A 24,241-nucleotide genomic window follows, 5' to 3' on the forward strand; every position below is an offset into this window, starting at 1 on the left:
GTTGTTAATAATAGTTTATAAATATTCTTTATTTCTTGGGACCTTTTTTCTTCCTTGATGCCTCCATTTCAGCAGTCTTGGCATCCATCTTCCTCTGTAGAATATCCTTCCTTGCAGGATCAACCTTTCTCTCTTTAGTACCACTTCCGTTCCGAAAGACTTTTTCCCTCTGAAGCTGATTGCGTGCCCGGGCATGCGCTTTGTCCCCGCAGCCATGCACCTCTGGCATATGATGCAGCAGACAGTACCTACGATTGCAGAACATGCACATCTGTCCGATGATAGTTATTTTTTCTTTACATTTCACAAAGTTACACGTGTTGTCGCCCTTAATAGCTGCGGCTATAAGTGCATCAAAGTCGTCCTCATCAGTTTTCTCTATAACCTTTTTCTGATTTTGTTTTGCTTTCTTTTTTGTAGACTGTTTAATATCTTGGTCTTTTAATCTACGTGTATAAATCTTCTCGCATTGGAGTTCATGTAATAACAGGTTTCCAAGATCAACTTCTTTCTTACAGTATTTGCACATACGAATGCTAGAAGCATCAGCTTTCTCGGACTCGATAGGTGCAGCATCTTTTTCACAGATGACTTCTGTAACATCTTCTTCAACGGTCTTTACTTCTGGAGACTTCAAATGCCCTTTCTTCCTTTTATTCTTTTTCTGTGTTGGTTCATTATCATCTACTGAACTAGTTGCATTTTCTTTTGATTGTTTTTTACTTATGCTAATATGCCGTTCATTTTCTTCTCCTGTACTAAAATGAAGAAGACCAAGTTTTTCTGCAATCTACAAAAGAAAAGTAACATTATTGAAATTAATCACAAATCCAATTACAGTATTGATCTGACTATGAGTCAGAGCAAGGATGTGAACACATAGCTCTAAAACCGGTAATCAAGTATGCTTAAAGTTATTTGCTTGTTGATATAAATCTACTGCCCTCTTTGCTGCAAATGATATGACTAAAACTATTGGAGATTTTCATATTGTACAAGATAAATGCATACAAGTGTTTTAAAGTTTAGGATAATATACCAAGGAGGTACCTCAATGAATATACCATAAATAAAAGAAAAAAACAAATTATTACCAAACTTTAAAACAGAATAGCCAGTGCAACAATAAGGGCACCAGTCACTAACACACTTTAAAACAGAATAGCCAGTGCAACAATAAGGGCACCAGTCACTAACACACTTTAAAACAGAATAGGCAGTGCAACAATAAGGGCACCAGTCACTAACACACTTTAAAACAGAATAGCCAGTGCAACAATAAGGGCACCAGTCACTAACACACTTTAAAACAGAATAGCCAGTGCAACAATAAGGGCACCAGTCACTAACACACTTTAAAACAGAATAGCCAGTGCAACAATAAGGGCACCAGTCACTAACACACTTTAAAACAGAATAGCCAGTGCAACAATAAGGGCACCAGTCACTAACACACTTTAAAACAGAATAGCCAGTGCAACAATAAGGGCACCAGTCACTAACACTTACCTCATGAACAAGGTATCTTTCCTTTGAGTTGAGGTTTGTTGGAAAAGCCATTGCCATTCTGCTGTTGTCCTTAACAAATTCCTCCACCTGCGTCTGTATCTCTTTTTCGGTCAAGCCCTGCTGCACACCAAGAGAACACCTTCAAAATATAATCAATAGACATTTTGCCATGATCAAACCAAGTGTAAATAATTTCACTCTTTACAAATTTTAACAATTGAACAAGCAATATTTTTTACCAACTTTGATGAAACCTATCAATTTTTTCTCTGGGCGTGACAGAATACATGTCTTCTCCAATTATTGTCTTTTTTTCATTGCTAATTGCAGGCGTTTTGATTTTTAACTGGTACTCCAAATCAAGTATAAGTATGAAATGCCATGCGTACCAAAATTTACACATTTTAGTGATGTCCTACACAAGTAATCCACTAAAAGCACATCAATTGACTTACTTTGCAATTGATTGGTCTTTGACAGTAGCTACAGTCTTCACAGGTTGTTTATTTTTTATATCGTTCTTATTGCTTGACTTCTTCTGTCTAGCATGGTGACTTCTGGAGCTGTTGGTTGCTGATGTCGTTACTTTCTGATGCTTTGTGGTTTGACTAAAATCAAGGTAATCTGGTCTTGGAACATCATTGGCAAGGTTCATCTCTGTGGAATGAAAACAGAAGAATCATGAAATGTATAAAACTAGTTTGAAAAAAAGTGTGATGTACATCAAATATGGTAGTGATATGACATCATCATGTCCATATATGGGCACATCACATTTTTTGTCACATGTTTGATAATTTAGAGGGATGCGGGCCCTGAAATTTCTGGCTGAGAGTTATCCTCCTTAAATATCAATAAAATACAAGCTTGATTTGTTCTTCATTCTGTAATTGGCCAAATAAGGTTTGAAAAATTCCAAACACATACCAGTTTGATAGTGAAACACACTTCTGACTTCGCCATTGTTGTTTACATAAGTAATTAAAGATTTGAGAAAGTCATGGTTGCTGACTGTTTCCGAGTCGCCAAAGATTGCGAGGTGTCTTCTAGCACGAGTGATGGCAACATTGATACGACGATTCTCCGCAAGAAAGCCGACTTCACCTGCAAAAAAGCAACAAATGATGTATGATACAAGGATTTGCTTATTAATGGTGTGTGAATTCTTAAAGATGACCTATTCAAAGTCTTTTTTTTTTTTAATCTCTATGTTTTTTGGGGACAATACATCTTTAATACACTTTCATTGAATGCAAATCAGCTCTATAACAGCATATTCTGGACATTACACATATTTCAGATTCTTTTAAAGAAGAACAGTCAGAAAACAAACCTTTAGTGTTAGAGCGTACAAGTGAGATAAGAACAGCTTCCTTTTCTCTGCCTTGGAATCCATCAACTGACTTGATCTCTAAGTCTGGATACTTAGAAGAAAGCCTCAATCTTATCAGATCAACCTAAAACAACAATTGTTGCAACTTACATAATTTGTTTATACTAGTGATGTTTGTTTTCTGAAATCCCTAAAATTTAATTACTGTACCTGTAAATTGTATGGTGATATGACAGCAATTTCTGGTATTTTGAGACCAGATGATATTAAACGCTCAGTATGAGCTGCAACTAAGTCCGCTTCACCTGATGGAGTTTAAGTTTAAAAATAAAAAATAGGTAAGAAATAGGTTTGTTTTATTTTGCTGTCTTTATTTCTGTCTAGTTGTTTCTGTTGTGGTGCTATTTCTTTATGTAGGGATGTATTGTAAATATCCAATCTTGTATTTTTTTATACTGATTACAATAAAGATTATATGATTGATTGCTCTGTATATTTAACAGCTTGATTGAACGGTCAAAGATCGAAATGCTTCATATTATGCTCTTACCTTCGTTGCCGCGTGAAACTTCTTCCGGAAGATCCAGCTCCTGCATGTCGCATCCAGCTGTGTCTACAAACAGCAGAGGGATTGATGTGTCCTCTGTCTCAGTCACATGATCTAGATCTCTACAAAAATAGCAACAATATTAACAATCTTGTAGCCATTTTTACAGGTGAAGAGGTGTTCTTTTCCCAGAAAAGTGACTGAAGAAGAGATATATTTAGGCCTAGTAGTAATGCGCCTACTGGTGAAAAGGATTGGCCAAATTGTCATGATGATTTTTGCTGCTGTTTGTAAAGGGCACCTCAGGAAAAAGGAAGGTTGAATAATGAGCATTTATCTATACTGTAAAAAGTTATTATTTGGAAAAAAACATTATTTTTTTACCATTTTATGATACATGTGTAAGTTTATCTGTAGGTCTGCAGTGCAACTTAGGGTCCGCTACCAGGGGTGCAAGGGGTCAAGTGAAATGAATCAGATAGCCAGGTGTCAGACACATGTTTAAATTCAAATACTGTATACACATTGAAATGTACATTAAAAGCAATCATCTGATTTAGATAAGAGCTGAGTCACCCTAATACATCCTTACACTTACTCTGACAACCAATTTAATGATTATTGGATTAAAAATATATACATAAAGATAATATAGGTTTTATATACAAAATTCAAACAACCAAAATATTTAAAAGAAACTAAGTAGAAGACAATTCTTGGTACTGTAGGCTTCAAAATTGTTAAGGCATTAGAAGTTGTGCGGTATGTAAATTCGTACATAAAACTATTTAAAAGAGCTTCTTTCCAATAGATAATTATTCAATATGTTGTACTTGAGGTCTAAAGATACACACATCATTGCCATTTTTTCCAGTAATTTGACTTTAGACGTTTGCAGTGCAGTAATCGTAAAAGAAGTTGTACTTAACAAATTCATACATAAACATATCCAACCAATAGGTTGATACTTTGATAGGCTTTGATATGTTTACTTACTTTAATAAATGGGTAGCAACAGAGTCATGTGACACAAGTTTACCATCATACAGTTGTTGAGAAGACCACCTCATGATATCATCATTCATACGGTACTGCATGGTTAACATTCTCATGACAGAATCACCGTACAGATTTAGAATTCTTTCCATTAAAGAAACCTCAAGACCTTCCTTGGCAGCTCTAAACAAATTTAAAGAAAAATTATGTTTTAATTGAGTCCATAGGGAGATTGCGATTTGCGACGACCGATGACCGACCCAGGTCAGGTCAATTGGTTAGTCGTCTGGACAAGAAATCATCAAATATGTGTACCGCCGGTAAATAGAAAGCAAAAGTGGTGCTGAAATTTAACAGAAGTTGAACACACTATTTTCTTGGAATAAACTTGGCTAGAGCCAATGAAGAAAATGAAATAACTAGACGTGTAAAAATGACATAAATAGACCATTGTAATTTGTTAAATTTCCATAGAGAGTTTACTTCATTTTGTTGGTATACTACAGAACAAAATGAACAAGAAAGTTCATAATATTAATGTGATTATGATTGTGGCGGCGCGGATAGAAATATCTCACTTTTCACACTACTACAGTGGAACACTAAAGCTGCTATGTACATACTTGTCAGATTTGATGGTGGCAGGCAACTGTTGATGATCTCCCGCGAGGATACACTTGGCAGCGTGTATCAACGGTATCCAGCAGCTCGCTTCCAGGGCCTAGATTGCGGTAACAAAAAGGAAACGTGAATTACATGACAATCGTCCTGAGGTTGTGTTGTGTTTGACAAGTGAAGTGGAAAGGATTTGGTAGCATCAATCACAAATAATAGGGTTTACTCCTAGAACATGAATGGGCAGTAACGTTTCAATTATCGGTTAAGCTACAATAAGCCACCACGGAAGGGATAAAATACTTAACAATAAAAGTTACGTTAAATGACGAGTTTCTATACCACCGACCTCTTAAAATATACCTAAATACTCAGCATCCCCCACATACTAACCTGAGCACACTCATCAATAACGACCAGGTCAAAATGTTCTTTTGGTAAATTACTCAACGGGCCTTCTCGTGAAGCGCTCGTGGTCGTACCTAAAACTACGTCGGCTCGAGTAAGAATTTCACGCATTGCTTTTGCCTCTCGTTGCTTTAGCTCTTGTCGAAGGTGTTTTGATTCGGTACGTAGCTTTCGACGTTCTTCTTTATCTCGGCTCTTGGCAATACTAGCCTGTGTAATTTAATGATTAATTCATGACATTTTTTACAAAATCTGTTTCCATTTTGAAAGTATTTATAAATTAAAATTTAGTACTGATGCTTAATTTAAGTCAAGAATGAATTTTTATTTTTTATTTTATTCAATCGAAACCAACAGCGGTAATTACCACCAGGTTTGATACAAACAAAGTCCAGGACAGCTTAAAGCACCTTGAGTGGTTCTATTATTGATCAAGGGCTTCTCTCATCCAGTGCCCACCTTGACCAAAAAAAAGGTATGGGCCAATACTTCTGAGGCAGATACTACATTTAGAGTTAGTTACTTGCTGCACCAACCTGCGCTTTATCGATGTCCCTCCTAACATCCTGCACAATTTTAGTAGCCTCGCTGACAGACAAGATTGCATCTAATGAATACTTCTGAATTCCACGATGTGCTCGAGCTGGATGACCCAACCTAATTATCTTGACCTTTGACACAGCTAGCCTTTCAACCAGGTTATCGACTGCGACATTCGAAGGTGCACATGCTAAAACCTGAAAATAAATTCTATCTTATTTGTCTAAACTTCTCGTGTCTATTCTTATTGAGCACAAAAAAAAAATAGCTTTAAAATTTAAAATAGTTAGAATTAAGAATTGTGGGATTGGAATTCAAATATGTAACCTACTGTGGCAGTCATTACTAGGCCTGCTAAGGCTTCACATAATAACCACATTTATTGAACTTCAGTAAATTCCTTTGTTTTTTCCCTTAGGGAAAACATAATGTAGCACCTGTACTAAGTTTGACAGCCAGCAACTGCTAAAATACAATGTGGCTAAAACCCCAACAGACGACATACTTACTTGGCCTTTTAGCACCATGTTCCGTCATATTTTTTAATGTTCTTTTTTCGTAGCATTAAAGTGCATTAAGAATAAAACCGCTTTATTTTACCTCAGTAATAAAAGCCTCATTAAATGGCAATTACAGGATAAATGTTGACAGAAATAATTGCTTATATATTGAGTTCGCTGTAGAAGTCCCCCGGGGCTGGCATGTGTGATCTATGTGTTTGTATTGTAAAATTCGGAATTGAATCAAATTGTAAAATATATAACTCTTGTATCTGTTACAAAACTACTGTAGATAGAAAACTTAACTGTACAAGATTTACCTTCAGTTTACACTTGACCGCTTGCTGAATGACCTCAATCACCGTGGTTGTTTTACCTGTACCTGGTGGGCCATGAATCACGGCAACCTCTCGTTGACACAATGAGAACCTCACCGCCTCTCGTTGCGACTCGTCCAGTTTCTCGTTGATGTAACACAATTCCGTTCCTGGGAAAGTGGAAATTGATTTGCAAATGTTTTCTTACTTTCGAACAAAAGTTTTGTTTTCTCAAGAGATATTAAGTGATTGAACTTTCTTTTTCAAGATCATATTATTGTTCAACTGTAATATATTCTAGTCATCTAGAAAATGGGATCATAATATTCCTTGTTGCAGTAGAGGGTTTTTTTTTGTCAAGGATCAATATCATTTCTTCTGTATGCCATTGTCTTCTGCCTCATTCAGCTCCAGACTACTTTCAACAAAACAAACAACCTAAAAATGTAATCCAAAATAATATTCCTCTTCTTGTGGTACGATTGAAAACATGCTTATCTGTGTTTTAGCATATCAAGTAAAACCAAATATTAAAATCTATTTGATATTATATGAGAATATTTTTTAGTAACCTAACATTGTTTAAAACATACTTTTTAAACAAAATGTTTCCGGACAAAAAATGACTTTTGTTCCAGATAACAGTTCACAAAACTGAAAGTATTGCGATTTTAATACATAGGGGACTATTACAGCCCTGACATCATACAATCCAACCTACTTAGTACTTACTTGTTTTGATCATATCATCGGTTACTGAGTAGTGTCTGAGGTCAAATCAGTTGATAACTTACCGTTTTTCTCAACTGCTTCTGTGCCTCCTGATCTAGATGGAGGTGGGGTGGGGTTAGCGCTTGGTTCTGATTCTCCAAACAGCACATCTATAAGATGGTAAGCTGGTCCTGGTTGGTGAGACTCTAGGTTTGAGAGCGCCCTAGAAACAATATAAAGAATAGCCCAATTGTAAACATACACTACATTAAAGCTAATGCAATTCAATTTAACTATTTTATTCCGTCAAGCACTCTGGCTCGAAAATTGTCTTGCTTGTCATCACGTATAAAACATTAAAAATATGATAAAATGGGTAAAATACAAACAGCACGATACCAAGGGATAAAATACAAAAGCAACAAATATAAAAATTACATTTCAACACACACAGGAATATACAGGATTTATAGCGAATCTATTTCCTTAGGCCATGGTCACAAATTGATAATGTCCCCAGGGGTAAGGGAAAATTATGATATATATCTATATAGAACTGTGGAGGAAAATGTATTAATGTAGTTAGCACCCTAGGGAATAATCATTTATAACTACAAATTAAATACCCACAATCATTTCTATAGCTAAATATTTAATAGAGTCAAACCCTTCTGGTGAAATTCCCCGGGGAAGATGATGCATTTCATTTAGAGATACTGCACATTAGTTATTAATTATCAAACTACAAAACAACCTTGACAATTTGAATATAACAGAAATATATAACGTAATAAAGATTATATTATAAAACCTATTTAATATATATACAGGTGGATAGATTTATGATATCAAGAGAAAGTAGTTTGAACTTCAAAATTAACCGTCATGAAGTTAAATGTGACTTAAGAAATAGTATGTATCAATTGAAAAACGCCTAAAAACGCACCTGTTATATAATAGAAATTACACATTTAAATCTTTCAAAAAGTGGATTTGCATATATCCCAAGTGTGATAGAGCTTACAGAATAGGATAATTAAACATTGAAAATGAATGATGACCTGGACAATGACAATGATGATAATGATGATGATAACAGAGGATTATGATGATGATGATGATAACGGAGGATAATGATTGATAAGATGACACTAAAAAGAATGATGGGAAAGTGCTCTATCAGTATTGTTGAGAGAAGAAAATAGTGATGATGATAATAATAGTAATAGCACTGCTTGACATAATAATATTAATATAGCGCTATTATGAAGACCTACCCATGTATCTAGAATTGAATACCTACAATTTGCCGAAACTGTTTCAAGAATCAATTGAGGAAGCATGTCTCAATTAGCGTATTCGAGTGGACTGTTGAGTAGTTTTTCCGTTGAGTACTTCTTTAACAAGTATTTTGAGCATTGAGATTGTTCTTAACGAAAAAGCTTTCGTTGTCAACGTTTTCTATTCGAATGACTTTCTGTTGAGCACAAATTTACAATTCGAATACAAAAAGTACTCAACGAATCTTTACGTTGACAACGAATGTTCCCAATCGAATACGACAACTGTCTCAGCATGTACACAATGAATTACCATTTCATAACTAGTTCCTAGGTCAAAGGTCATGACATATCAAAAGCTCCTTACTGTTTAATTCTTCTATAAGTGACATCATTTGCTAGAATCGTCAGCCGGTACGTCAACGTATCATCTAACGACACCACATCTTCACCGGCATCAAAAGCAACAGTAATCAGTTTATCTGTGACGCGCGACACGATTCCGGATAATTGAGAAGCTCCCGAGTTGTCACCACCACCAGAGGGCGACACACCAACAATTGATCCTGAAATAAAATTGACATAAAAAGGTCAATTGCTAAGAGGGTTTTCTCTATTTAAGCATACACATTCTACAAAGGTATTTTGTGACAACAGTATTGACAATACAGCTTTCTTAACTACTAACGAATATATAAAATCATTTATGTAAGTTAGATATTTTAATACAATCTTACAAAATATTACTCGTCTAGGCCTGTTTGAGAAAACCTCGACATCTAACAGATTACCATTCTGGTTTTTGATATAAAAATGGTTTAAATATGACAAAACAGAATTACTTGGATTTGAACACAAGTTGTCTAGACACACTCTTAAAAGAAGACTTAAAATGAACAGATACAAATACATGCAACTAAGATATAAATAAGCATCTTGAATTGTTAGACTTGATGTACATGAGGGGACAGGTAATAAAAACTAATAAAAGCTTCAGTTTTTGAGATGTTCGAATGTAATATGTGTGCATATCTGATAGATATTATGTAGTTTTGAGTAACTAGTAAAATAACTCACTTACCTGGAGAGAAACTGTTGGTAGGCAGGCAGCCGTCATTTGTTGTTTGGGGCGCTTCAAATACCACCAATTTTCTTCCATAAAGACCAGTAAACTGACTGGTAATATGTAGCTTAAGTAGACATACGCCTTTCTGTTGTAACTCTTTTAGAGGTAAATTCTCTTGAAAAGCTCTGTAAAACAAGAAATATTTCTGCCATTTGACTTTTTGATGTAACAGTTTCAAGTATTGTTTTTGTAAAAAATTACTTTACTGTACTACTGTGTCAATTGAAGGTATTAAATATATACAGTTACAATACTGAAGAGACCCTATTAATATGGGACATTTTCCATTAAAAGGAAACATGGGTAATACAGTACTGTTTGTTTTTAAAATAATGGCCAACCCCTATTAAGGGATACTTTGTTGGGTATATGTGTATATATGATGAATGAAACCATGTATCTTAAACAAAAATCTATACTTGCAAACAAAACATATATTTCAGTAGTTTTTTAACATTATTCTATAAAAAGTATTTTCTGTGGAAGTGGAGAAAGGCGATTTTTCCATTGGAAACATATCAATTATCAGAATGTATCATGCCACTTAAACTTGCCTTTGATTCCTACGGGATACAACAAACTAAGAATGCCACACAGACTTCAAATTAAAATATGATCATGTTACTACATACACTTAGGCAATCATCAGCTGGGTTAGTGCGATAAGATTAGATCAATCAATGAATGCATTTCATTAACCAGTAATTAAAAAAAAAAAATGAGTTGAGTTTAATTGCTTTAAATTCCATTGGTATTGAAGACTGGCTTTTTAGCTGTCATTCACTACATAATTCTTCGTATATTTAAAAAGTTGAAAATAATAGTTGTTTGTGTGTGTGGTTTATGACCCAAACATAGTTCTTAAGTATGTTCTTTGTTGGTTTACAAGTTACTATATGCTATTCCCATGTTCTTTAACATTATATTCCTGCATGTGTTATGATTTATTAGTTGGTATGAAAAAGGTCAATTTTTAAATATTAAATATTTAAAAACATTTTGTGAATTATGTTGTACATATTTTCAGGTTTGGCTTTGGAAGTAGGGTGAGTTTATTTGAGGTAGTTACCAGGGGTAAAGCTGGGTAGGCCTACATAATAATTTATAAATATAGGTTTTCCTCATTTACATACCAAGTTTGATTGCCACCCAATTGACAACAAAATAATATAAAGCTTGGTTCCCACTAGAACGTAACGCAAGGACGTAAGCGTTTTAACCAATGACAAGCGAAGTTATAGACAGTTAGCAATCACAAGCGAATAAACCATCGCTTCTGATTGATCAATTCACTTGCGTTGCGTTACGTCCTTGCGTTGTGTCGCTAGTGGGAACCACGCTTAAGCAATGATTACATATTTTTTACTATTGTAAATATACTCCTTTTTTCAACTAAAATCACATTAATGTTTTCTTTTTTGTCTTGTACTGAACTGTACTGAACTTTTATTGTATCTCTTTTAAATCAGAGGTACATTCTCAATGAGATGTGCAACAAGTTTACAGTGAAAAATAGTACACACACACTTATATATATACAAATAATACACACACACTTATTTATATACAAATAATACACACACACTTATATATATACAAATAGTACACACACACTTATATATATACAAATAATACACACACACTTATATATATATACAAATAATACACACACACTTATATATATATACAAATAGTACACACACACTTATATATATACAAATAATACACACACACTTATATATATACAAATAATACACACACACTTATATATATACAAATAGTACACACACACTTATATATATACAAATAATACACACACACTTATATATATACAAATAATACACACACACTTATATATCAAATAGTACACACACACTTATATATATACAAATAATACACACACACTTATATACATACAAATAATACACACACACTTATATATATATATACAAATAATACACACACACTTATTATATACAAAAAACAATTAGACATAAGAACAAATTACAAACAAAAATTAAGTAAACTGAGAAAGATTAAAAACTAAGAAAATGTATAAATTAAGTTTGAGAAAAAATAATTACTATTATATATCATTTCGTGTGTTCCATGCCATGTAACAATAGGTAACAAGCCACTTTTTTATGTATTCATGATGGTTCCTTTTTATCTACTTTTTAACAAATAGGTTTTTAATCTTTGGAAATAAAAGTATTGCATATGCTCACTCACAGACATTGACAAAACATTGTGTTTTTTGTAGCGACATTAACATACAAGTAAATCCCGTTATTAGTGGAGTAGTACGTTGGTGCATTATAGCCTATATTACTACCCAGTCATCTATTCCCATAGCTGTAATGTGACTATGCTATTGACATTCTGATGAATTGATTCTCTGCGGCTAAATCTCTACGAATAAGTTGAATGATAACGTTGAAATCAATTGAATATATTTAAATGAATACACAGCGTACAATTCGCCGCATCTAATCTTAATATGCAATTGAACTTTGCAGCTAAATCCCTTATTTGCATTCTCAATAAAAAAAATCTTTTAGTTCAGTTTAAGAAATCTTCAATTTTAAGGTTTAATATATTTATTTGTAGCATCAAAATGTAATAACAATAGTAGAATATAATCAAAGGTATCTCTTGTTCTTAGTGTATAAGTAAGGAAGTAATATTTATTTTAATTTTATTTTATTCAATTTTTAGGCATAAAAACATATAAAACAAGACAGCGGTGCAGCACCCTGAGGATTGCTATGAGTGCATGGCTCTCCATATACTGCACTTGAACATATAAAAGTAAAGAATAAAAATACAAAGATATAAAAATTGAAAAATTGTGTAGCATAAAATTGAAGTAATATTTTCATGTGGTTACGTGGTTAAGTACTTGTCTCGTTTTGGTTCGAATCCTGTTTTTTGTGAGGAAACATTTAATTGATAATAGCATACTGAAACATTTTAAATATATATACATACAGTATTACGATAAATATAACAAAAAAAAAATAATAATGGTAAGATTCTCTTTAGTTATGATGAATGAGTAAAGTCTTGTGAGACGTAGGTACAAATTTGGCCAAATATAGGGGTGTGTGATCAAATATTGGAATTGCCAAATACAGGGGTGTGTGATCAGATACTGGAATTGGCCAAATATAGGGGTGTGTGATCAGATACTGGAATTGCATTACAAATAGATAAAATCAAAATCTTGTGTTTAAATGGTGGAATTATCTTGAGGTGTGAGATAACATTCAAGTATTAGAATATACAATAATTAATTCATTCCAATAAAAAAATTTAATATTATCTATGTTTGCCACGCCTAATTTAACAAAAAATTTTCCCCAAGATGGCCTCAATTACTCACAAACATGTAAACAAATGCCAGTAAAATGTCAATATTAAACCTGTGATTATGTAACATCCTAAGAGAATAATCTCCCATTTATCATTCTTATATCAAATTACATTTTTTATAATGTTTATTGAATATTCATCCAGCAATCTAAATCCGCCACAAATTGAAAATTATTCTCCATGCCAACTTTTATTTGTACGTATCAACAATTTCCATCCATCTTTTTACATTATACAAATTTATCCCCCTAACTGACTCTGGGTACCACAAACCACCCTCTCCCCTAAATTAGTAATTTTCATACTTACAGATTCAGATCAGATTCAGATTTGATTTATTAAGTCATTCATACATAGTACATTGATAATTGTTTTCTTGGCAGAAAAACACAAACAAAACACATAATATTTACATTCATGAACAACATGGAAATACTAAAGACCTAATGACGTATCTTTGGAACTCATTGTTGTGTAGCCTAATAGCGCTAGGTAAGAATGAAAATTTATGTCTATTTGTTTAACTGGAATTGTACTGCAGTGATGTAGCAACAAGAAATAAAGTAGTCCGGTTTTCGCAAGAAAAGGGAACAATCTCTGTTCATGCCATTGGGTTGTCACATAGTGAATGTTTATATGTAATATTGCCACTTTCTTTCTGTGACAATGACAACTACATTGGAACAATAATGACAGCGACATTGTGATGACAAATGATAACAATCTCTAACAGCTAAGTTACAGCAAAATGTCGACCTTGTCGTCAGAAAATCAGGCAACAACTAACAGTTGTCAGTGCTGCACTTAATAAGGTTTTTAAAAGTTGTAACATTGAATATCATGTTGAAAAAGACAGTTTTAATATTTTCAGATTTCAGAGGCATATTCAACAGCGGTAACTCTAATTATAGGATGAACCTTATTTCCATATTGGTGCTGATTTTTGGTCATGGATACTTTTGGCAGACTTGGCATGCCATAAATGATTGTTCTATAAATAATCAAGCTTTTGACAATTGGACACTTTTGTATGAATTTTGTATTGATCAAAAATGTTTTATGAAATTATTTTATAGAAAATTGGTTTTGAGGAATTTTCTCATAGGTGTTAAATATAACTCGAACCTCAGAATTATGGATTGGAAAGCTAACTTAAGCTTTGTCTGCAATATCAAAGTGTGATGTGCCCATATATGGACATGATGATGTCATATCACTCCCATATTTGGGCATATCACATTTTGTTGTCAAACTAGTTTGATAGTGTAGACAGAGCTTTACAGGGCATTGGTTTATTCAAGGTCTATATTCAACAATAATCCATATCTGAAAATGTCCACAGTCAGATCAGTGTCAAACAAAAAGATAAAAATATTTCAAATAACTTGTTTTGAACATTTCAATAAAAACTGTAAAACCTCAAACACATTAAGTGATCTCTGTAACGGATCTTATTGTGACCAGATAATCAAGTTCATTACTAATTAACAATATCCCAATTATGCGTCATTCAATATTAAGGTTATTTTACTATCTATTGTGATCCTATTCCGGCTACCCTGACTTGGACTTAACTTTGAGACTGATCTTATTGTTTCTGTATACCCTTAGGTGTGAATTAGTTCATCTCTACTACCATCCCATGGTCAATGTATTTTTCATGTATAAAACATTGTCCCTAAGTAATCTATAATCAGGTGTATCAGATTACAGTATTTTCTTTTGATTTTTAAATCTCAGTACCTACCTTTTTTTATCACTCTTGATTGAGGGTCAATGTTTTTTTACATCCGTAAAATATAAACACATTTGGTTTTAAGTTAATCCTAAATAATCAGTAATTTGTATTAAACTATTTTTTCTTTAATAAAGTTTTTATCGGTTTTGATTGACTTAAATTACTAAGTCACAGCCAAGAATGCAATATAATAATTGCTGCCTAAACGTTATGGCATTATGGACCCATGTGTATGATGATTATGTATGTTTTTTTTGGTTTTTTTTTTATATGAACTTTATTCAATCAAAATCGTACATTTTTTATGGTAACCATAATAAGGTATAATATTACAGTAGATTTTTACAAAAAAGAAAAAAACCAATATAAATATTAATTATAAAATATATACAGCACAATGATTATTTAAATATAGGCCATGGTGTTTAGTATTATAATATTATACAAATAATGAATGTTTATGAGTGCAATGGTACAAATAATGGCACGAGGATGAAAGGTTATATCAACGAGGCAAAGCCGAGTTGATATAACCTTTCATCATTCACCAAGTGCCATTATTTGTACCATTACACGAATACAAAACATTCATTATTTGTTTTATATAACATCTAGACGTTTTTTTTTCGTACACAAAAATGTTTCAAAAAGTACTATTTAACGATCGTTGAATAGTGCGTACTATTGCACGCCATGTGACCCACATTCGTCCAATCAAATGACAGGAATTTATATAGGTGTTATATAAAAACAAATAGTATCTAATTATATTACTCTACACCATAGGAAGATCATGAATGAGGACTTCATCCCAGGGACCAAACAAACACACTAATTATAAATATGTTCCCTCAAGTCTCCAGAAACCAAAGGAAAGACATTGCAAATAGGAAATACACAAAGTACAACCTTAAAATGTGTAGTTCCTTTTAATCTAATGGAAACTCCCCTGACTCAAGTCATGAACATTACATTAATCAGTTACTTTATCTTTCAAAATTCTGAGACTTATATGGATATATTAATTTGACTATTAAATGTGGACATTTTCCTGTTTTTAAGGGTTATAAATGTCTCAATAGGCATAATATCTAATCAGTATTCTGGTATAACATTTATAAGCTTATTTCAAAATCATATTTAATTCATTAGTACGATTATCAGACAATTGTACATTCCATAAACTCCTCCCCTTGACTAAGTGTACACTGTTACCAATATTTGGAATGTATTTATTACTCATTAGGTTAATTATTGTAGTCATTAGATTATTAATTATAGCATTAATTAATCTAAAATTGTTCTATAAATTGTGATGGTCATAAATTTTGAAAATTACAATGTGAAAGATAAAACATTTTAATTGGGTCAGAGGTATCTGCGTCATTTCAGTTACAATTAACTTAATCGGCACAACAAGAATTAAATGTTTGCGGTCTCCGATTGTAGTTTTGAATTGATGGCAATAAGAGAGATCCAACGTTCCTTTTGTTTTGCTTTTTTTGTTTTCTATCAGAAGGTCAGAATGGGTCGATATTATAAAGATCATCCTATTGTCCCTCATAAACCTTAAATGGTGTTTTCTTATCTAGGTATTGTCTACAAATCCTCTTAACACTCGGACGTTTGGGATCCTAGTATTTAATGAGCTTTAAGTAGATTATTTCAGATCATTGGGCCAAATATCTGTAAGTTAGTTTTGATACGTTTTAACATAAGAAAAGGATCAATGGCATCCAGACAACAGAGCACTTAATGATGTGTTTTGACTTTAAAACGCGATTGATATATTTGGCATGTTTTACTAGTCTATGTAACTTGAAAAATATATATTGTACCCCGGAAAAAATTATTATATATTATATGTTTACTTTTATTCGTTGAATCTTATTGTCACATAATTAATCTTAACTGTTTATTTTGCAATTTCATAATTGAATTTTTTTTTTTTTATACAAAAGTGATTAACTTTGCTAAAACTACAAAATGGGCTATTCAAAGTCTGATTTTTATTAATCTGAGTCACTTTCCATGTTTTGAGGAAATAATACATCTTTAAATGAATTCATTTTAAGATTTCTATTTAATTTATTGTTACTACCATCATTGCTGCAGGAGTACAACAAAAGATAATGAAAACTTAAAACAATTCATTCAAATCCTTCAAGGAAAATACTTAAACCATGGTGCTAGTTATAATAATAACTCCATGCTAAAAAGAATACGAGGTACAAGACAATTTTAACCAGGGAAGAGTGAATTTCACTCTTCCCTGTTTTTAACAAATGTGCTGGTACTAGTTTCTGTCATCGAAATAAACAAAGCATTCTGGGAAAGGCATGTTTCCCAGGGTTTGGAATTCCTGTAATACAATAAAGGCTGTTTACCCTTCCTGTTATTGTCACCATTGTTTAAATTAGTCATGCATTTGTAGCATTATGAGCTTTACTTTTATTTCAATAACAAAGAAAGGAGTTTCCTTCTGTTTACTTTTAATTAACAATTTCTAACACATTTTTACTAAATAATTATTGATTAGGCTTCAATTTTCTAGGGAGTTTAGCTTTATCAATAAATGAATATGTCTATATCCAATTCAACTACATTATGTATCTGCAATCTTATGTTGTAAAATAAAATTATATGAGCCTTTGTATTTGTGTTTTTTGTTGTGATATTAATAATTCAATTTCAATTTTGTATTTCAGATCTTGTGTTTTAATAAAATATAACTCTCTTAATCAATGTTATTATTCTAAGTTTGTAATGTCATTGTGTAATGTATAATACACGGTGGTTCCGGTGTAGTGTCTGCTTCTTAATACCTTGTTTCTTCTATTTCTTCTCGTCGTTCAAGGTTTATAAGCCCAATTTGCTTTTTAACAAATTCCTGTAGTAGGTTCATATCTGAATGAATAAAAGTGTAAATTAAATGCATGTCTAGATTTAATATAATCACTGTTGGGTATAATTGCAGCATTTTAACTAACATACATGTTGACAATTTACATTCTACGAGCTTAGACCTACCTAAGCCCATCACACACACTAGTCTAGCTAAGTTAGGCCTATCCGGCGACGCACTGGTCGTGTGAGTCGGACACCTCCATGGTCGGACAGACGGCGGTTCCCCGAACAGACACATGTCAACAACACAGGCATAGGAAGGGCCTAGCCTAGACAAATCCAACACGTTTAGTATTATAAAACAACCTACTTTATTCAATACTTTGCTTAATATTATGCTAAAATAATCATTAAATCATATTATATTATATTAAATAGTAAATATTAATAAATTACTTCTTTGATGATCTTTTTAGAATACTAGCTAGGCCTAGGCTTAATAAAACATCATGGCAAATCAAAACAAAAAAACATGATCAAAATTTATCTACTGCCCTCATTCGTTAGAAAACTTGATGTTTAAAAAACAAAAAAGCAGACGACAAAACAAAAACAGTGTGGTGAAATTATGGTTAAAAATTGTATAAAAAAATTAATAATTTGTCTTTTTAGGCATTTTTTGAAGCAAAATAACTTTTAACTTGTTGGTTATTACTTCATAGACTGTGTAAAAACCATCAGTGTGTGGATGTAGTTCGAAGTTATCTTTAGTGATTCATATGTAAATTAGCCCGAGCAGCCCAGCTTTTCACAAGTTTTGTAAGCACCGCCTACTCGCGAGAGATTGACCGCCACGGTTCGTGCATCACGTCGGCTGGCAGTGTCTATTGAAAGACGTTCAGTAGCACGAACATACACGCTAAGGACACCACTTACAACACTGGAATGTATGGCTTTTCTTATTTATCTTTTATTGTAAAGAAGGCGTTCGTTGGATTGAGCTTTTTATTTCTTGTTTATTAGGAAGGGAAACACACCCTTCATTCATTGTTTCAGAAACGCTTGTACAGTTCAAAACAGATACATTTCTGCCGTGATCAATTTTTACAAACCGGTTGTGTTGCATTGTTAGAGACATATCGCTCCCCCATCCATTTGGCGATACATGTTATTATATTTTACGCAAACTTTTACGGATAGTTTAGTGCAATTCATTTGCAACTTTTTTTTAACCTAATTTCTAGTGATTTGGACAATTTTACAAACTAACTATGGATTGGAAACATAGATGTAACCCATTAATAATTTTGTTATGGATCTTTGCAATAATTGTCAACACATCCTCATTGGCTAGGACACTTTCAGCAATTGAATGGAACCAGAAAAACATAGGGTAAGTTTCTTAAATGTATTTAAAATATTTATTATTGAATTCCTATTTATTTTATATTGAATGCTTATTATATTTTTGAACATCTGCTTTAATAACATGTTTTCTGTATTTCTTTGTATTTATCCTAACCCTTTTAAAGGATCATGTTAAAGCATTGATTATCTGTATTTAATTTTTTTTTACTTAAAACAACATTTTGTTAAATGTTATTCTCAATTGTATTTTTTATGTTAAAGTTGTATAGTCAACGGCAAGCTAGCTAATTAAATTTATTTTTTTGGAGGACAAACTTAGCAGAAATCTAAGTCTGTATTTTTCATATTTTTTCAAATAAAATTGTTCAGCATCCACTGTAGCAGAAACGACAAGTCCTTCCATCAAAGATGTTACGTTAGAAGGAATATTGGAGAACTGTTAATAATAACAGAATTTATTACTGTAATGTGTGTTTGTTTTAATCAAACAAACTTTCCAGGTGCAATGTTGTGAGTTTCATGTCCCGTTTGTGTACCTGCTGTGCTCTCTTCCATATTTACCCTTTAATTGTTCATCTGAGAACCTTTCTCACTGGTTTGTGGTGGGAGGACCCAAGGAGGGTGTACCCATGTTACCAGACATATCCTACTATAAGTTGAAACTTAAGTTTATTCTCAGCTTTGTCTTGTTAGGCCTAGGGCCCAGGTGTTACATTTTACCTATCATGGAGTTTAGTGAACTCACTTTAAGCTCCAGAAGCTGTATCTAAATTTAGTTTACTTGTACATGTACAATTCTTAGTTAATACCTACAATCATAACCTAAATTTTGCTCATTTTTTGTCATAAATCCAAATAAAGAAAATAATAATTTGATATTTTCTTTTCACTGTACCTAAAATAAATTGAATAGAATATTATTGACTAAATCGTGCTTTAGATTTTGATAAATTTAAATAAAATATAATTATAATTTTAGATTTTGATTTACATTACAAAAATAGATTATAATTCATTTGCTATGTGTTGTACTGTATCTTATGAAAATCCAGGTTAGATTCATCTTTAAGTATATTGCAATGGATTCTTTAAATCTTTAATTTACATAATTTACCTACTTTACATTCAGAAATTAAATTTTAATGGGCTACGATTAATTTAAATTTATGTTAAATTAATAATACTAATAGCCAATATGCAAATTATTCCTAAATTTTATGCAAACTTATTAACATTAATGCATCATTCCTGCTCTTTCCAATTTTATTCCCACATGATCTTTGGTAATGACTTATGCAAATAAGCCTTCAATCAAATGCAGGACAAAGCCTATGTTAAGTGCTCTATTGTTTTACAGGAAGAAGAACATTTATTGTTGAAATTTGAGACATGTTCTGATTGACATTTCTTTAAAACATTAATTGGATTATACTGAAGTGTTAATGATAATGAAGCTCCATGGGATAATGTACAGTAGTAATGATCCTGCCCAAGAATTGTGACATACTGTACTTTTTACCGTACAAAATGTATTTGTTTTTTCGTCCCTTGCTATACCTGAATAAAACAACATTGGCCTACTGTATTTCTCTCTGAGAAGAGGACTACAACTCTGTTATATTAAAAGTACCCTATCAGACAATTAAATACATCCAACCTAATAGTACAGCTGAGTAATACACCACCATCATCGTTCCTTTTTTTCATATTCCTCTGTAGATTTGTACTTGCACACAATACAGAGTTACTAAAGACTTATGTACAGTACTTGCAGTATATCTTATTGATATGTTTTCTGCAAAATAATGTATTGGTAGGCTAACATTCTTTCCTGTAATTACTCATTTCATTATAAAATACTTTGTAAACTAACACATTTAATTAACTCTTCATTAAGGAGTTCATAAGAAAGCTGAATGAGTGAGTGTTGAAGGCTAATGTTAGCTAAAGGCCTCTTTTATCTTATTTCTTGTTGACTTGTTCTCATCTAAAGGGCTCTTTTATCTTATTTCTTGTTGACTTGTTCACATCCAAGGTTGAAACTTATCAATAAGGTCTTTTTCTTTCTATTTTAAATTTCTGATAATGACAATTTGAAGAAATAATTACAATAGCTAGGGTTTCATGGTGTTCTACTTTTAAGATAAGATTATAACCCTAAATGCATCTTTTCCATGCCATATTTCCATACTTGTTCTATTTATTGAAGGCAGTTAGCATAGTTTGTGTATCTTTTGGCTACTACTAACAGCATTACATTGAGATTTATAACATGCTGAATGAAACCCAATGGAACCTTTAGGCTTCTGAACATTAAAAAACAATTTAGAAAATGAACATAGGATAAACAAAGTCTTTGTTTGTATGCTGTTTAAACATGGACAGCTACTGCTACATAGTTTAAACAGGGAGTTGTCGAATAATTTTACAACTCCCTGGTTTAAATAACATTAATACATATGTAAAATAACCATGAAAAATGCCACTAATTCTATATTATGACCCAATTAAAATCACATCGTTAAATCTTACTTTATACTGTTTTATTGCAGAAAGGATAACAAACTAGGAATTCTCTAAAAATGTTTGGTTAGTTATGTATATAATATGTTATTTCATGTCTCGTAAGAATATCAAAATGACATCAATTCATTGTGCTGGTATGCTGCATGTGCTCAGTTTTATTATGTTTTCATAATGTCACGATCGACTTAACAAGAAGATCTGCAGGATTGTCGTAAATTCATGTGTACAGTAGTTTGGTCATGTTAAAATAGTGAGACTCTCAATAGATTTTTCTATTTAATCCTATGGAAGTTTATCAACTAACTTATTTATCCAAAAGATTGTCTATTTTCAGTACTTCTAAAAAAATGTTTTATCTAAAAGTTGACATACTGTAATTTATAATATCTGAGATATGATAACCGATAAAATTACCCAATTGCCAGGGTGGTCATGTTTCTTATATTTACAGTTATCATTACACAAACTAAAATTGAATCAAATTCTACCCCAGAGGCAGTTCCAAATATTGGCTTCAATAAGGCTTCATTTCAAGTAATAATTGCTTTGGCAACATTATTTTATTGGGTGTCTTATCGTTGCTTGATCTTTTTGGTATATTTGCCCAAAGGCTCTGTGATTGGTGTATGGCTGTTTATTTGTTCTAGATTATGCTTTGTTTACTAAAGATTGGTGACCCCTGCATTGAGGCAAGACTTTAACAATTTTAATGGTAATTTTAACTGAATTAAACATTGAAACTTATCAATTTTAGACTGTATTTTTAGATAATATTTTGGCATAAAAATACATTTAATTGGAATAACAAGTATAAACTGTATAATATGAAATGTAGCCGTATATTTCAAACAATCATAGTGATTATCAACATGTTACATTGTCATCAGATACTGTTTGACTGTTCAAGCAATGCTGTATGTTTAGTTACATAATAATTATTAAGACTTTAGTTTCAACATTGATTAAGGAACACATGTTGTCAAAATAATCACAGGATTTGCATAATTAATATGCAAGTCTGGAATTAAATTTTAAATATCCAGTGATAATGATACAAAGCTCATAATGCAATGTTTGAAGAGAGATAATTAACAGAGTTTATTACCAATAGCGGAATCTCATCTGGAACAAAGTGGGGTCATAAAAACAAGATGTTAATCAAATGTAATTATTGTCTGTAGTAAGTGTTGATAGGATTAATGTTTACAAGTAAACCACCCAATTCAAGTATTGTACATTAAACATTAAACAGATACCACCTATTGAGATAGGAAGGGAATAAACATAAACCACACAGTTCCTTAGGGAATGTGCTTACCTATTGGCTTCCTATCCTCAAAGATTTTTAACAACATTCATGGTGTTATACATTTATTACATATTTTGGATGTGTTCTCAATTTTATTTTTATCGAGGACAAAATTTGTTTATAAATTCGCACTTTTTTTTTTATAACCGCACATGAAATATGTTTGTGTTTATTAATATTACCTTTGTTTGTGTACATTTTATTTGGCAATAAGGAAATTATCTTCGCATAACTTATATTTTTATAACAGCATATTTAAAATGACTGGGTCTGTTATGAAGAAATGAAAGTCATTGAACAATATAGAGTTGAAATAAGTCAACGAATCTCATAAATATGAGAATCCCGGTGGGAAATAGCAGTTATTTCTCAACATAAAAAGTATTACATCTCCAAATGTGGTTTCCATAAAATGATTAGGTAGCTAGGTTTTGTAGGTCTACCCAGCTTTGACCCTTTAACTGGTTGTTATAAACATTTAAAATAGCAGGTGAACTAGAACATAAAAACGAGTGAATATACGAGAAGGTAGAATGTAATTTGAAAGTGATGAGGGATAGAAGCAAGGAAGCACATCGTATATTTTCATGCTGTGTTTACAACTTAACACTAACATAACAGCTAATCATTTTGTTGGGGAAGGGGAGTAGAGCAATGGCTGAATTGAGGTACAATCATGGACCTTGTAACTGTATCTAATTTATACAGTAGGTCCGTGGTACAATATATCATGTATCAATGGAAAAGTCTATACCTGTATACAGTTTTTTTTAATTCAAATTTAGTCGGTGTTTACATTACAGTACATCCAACGTTCCCAAAGCTAAACTGTACTAGCCTAAAATGTTTGGTTTTCTGTATTAATTCTGTTGGAACCAAATTCTGAAATACAGTAGGTTTTAATGAAATAGGATGAGGTAAAAAATTGGGTCTGATGTCTTATTTTGAAAATCACTTTCCATTACATGATATTTTCTTGTGCTACAATTTGACAAATAGGTTTATTTCAGGATTGTTTTTTTAGCGTTAGTAGTGTAGGGATATGAGATCGTAATCTATCACATTTTATTCACTAATGTTAATGATAATGGTGTTGAGTGTCGTGTTATCTGATTGGAAGTTACTTGTTGATTTACAGAAATTCAAATTCTGTTTCCAGGTTTATATATTTATAATAATCCAAAAGAGTTTATGAA

At 32.2% G+C, this 24,241-nt stretch overlaps 2 protein-coding genes across 3 annotated transcripts in view; one reads left to right on the forward strand and one right to left on the reverse strand.

The window, feature by feature from the left end:
* Nucleotides 1-16: 16 nt before the first annotated feature.
* Nucleotides 17-18,371, reverse strand: LOC140054435 (DNA-binding protein SMUBP-2-like). The gene is made up of 17 exons (XM_072099417.1): nucleotides 18,299-18,371; nucleotides 17,821-17,902; nucleotides 9,838-10,007; nucleotides 9,124-9,322; nucleotides 7,560-7,699; nucleotides 6,769-6,935; nucleotides 5,945-6,145; nucleotides 5,394-5,618; nucleotides 5,009-5,106; nucleotides 4,386-4,568; nucleotides 3,393-3,511; nucleotides 3,053-3,147; nucleotides 2,843-2,966; nucleotides 2,437-2,613; nucleotides 1,965-2,166; nucleotides 1,510-1,648; nucleotides 17-790 (listed from the first exon to the last, which is right to left on the reverse strand). Exons 2-17 carry the CDS (start codon nucleotides 17,898-17,900, stop codon nucleotides 29-31), a joined length of 3,081 nt encoding a protein of 1,026 aa, XP_071955518.1. The 5' UTR covers nucleotides 17,901-17,902; nucleotides 18,299-18,371; the 3' UTR covers nucleotides 17-28.
* Nucleotides 18,372-18,584: 213 nt separating this feature from the next.
* Nucleotides 18,585-24,241, forward strand: part of LOC140055101 (ephrin-B2a-like) — a 53,574-nt gene continuing 47,917 nt past the window's right edge. Inside the window, exons 1-2 of one of the 2 annotated variants that reach the window (XM_072100313.1) lie at nucleotides 18,585-18,789; nucleotides 19,087-19,235. In XM_072100313.1, the coding sequence (XP_071956414.1) occupies nucleotides 19,114-19,235 (122 nt within the window). In that variant the 5' untranslated portion in view covers nucleotides 18,585-18,789; nucleotides 19,087-19,113. Of the gene's footprint in view, nucleotides 19,236-24,241 lie in introns of both variants that reach the window. The other variant, XM_072100312.1, reaches the window with a different exon arrangement.

This window comes from Antedon mediterranea, chromosome 7 (genome assembly GCF_964355755.1).
Source record: "Antedon mediterranea chromosome 7, ecAntMedi1.1, whole genome shotgun sequence".
Taxonomy (NCBI): Eukaryota; Metazoa; Echinodermata; class Crinoidea; order Comatulida; family Antedonidae; genus Antedon; species Antedon mediterranea.

Bases quoted from the DNA above. Each gene is read 5' to 3' on its own strand.
- LOC140054435 (XM_072099417.1), bottom strand. From the start codon at position 17,900: ATGAACCTACTACAGGAATTTGTTAAAAAGCAAATTGGGCTTATAAAC. The intron at 10,008-17,820 runs GTATTAAGAAGC...CTTGTTTTACAG, and splicing joins GAAGAAATAGAAGAAACAAG to AGCTTTTCAAGAGAATTTAC. The intron at 4,569-5,008 runs GTATGTACATAG...AAATTTGTTTAG, and splicing joins GCCACCATCAAATCTGACAA to AGCTGCCAAGGAAGGTCTTG.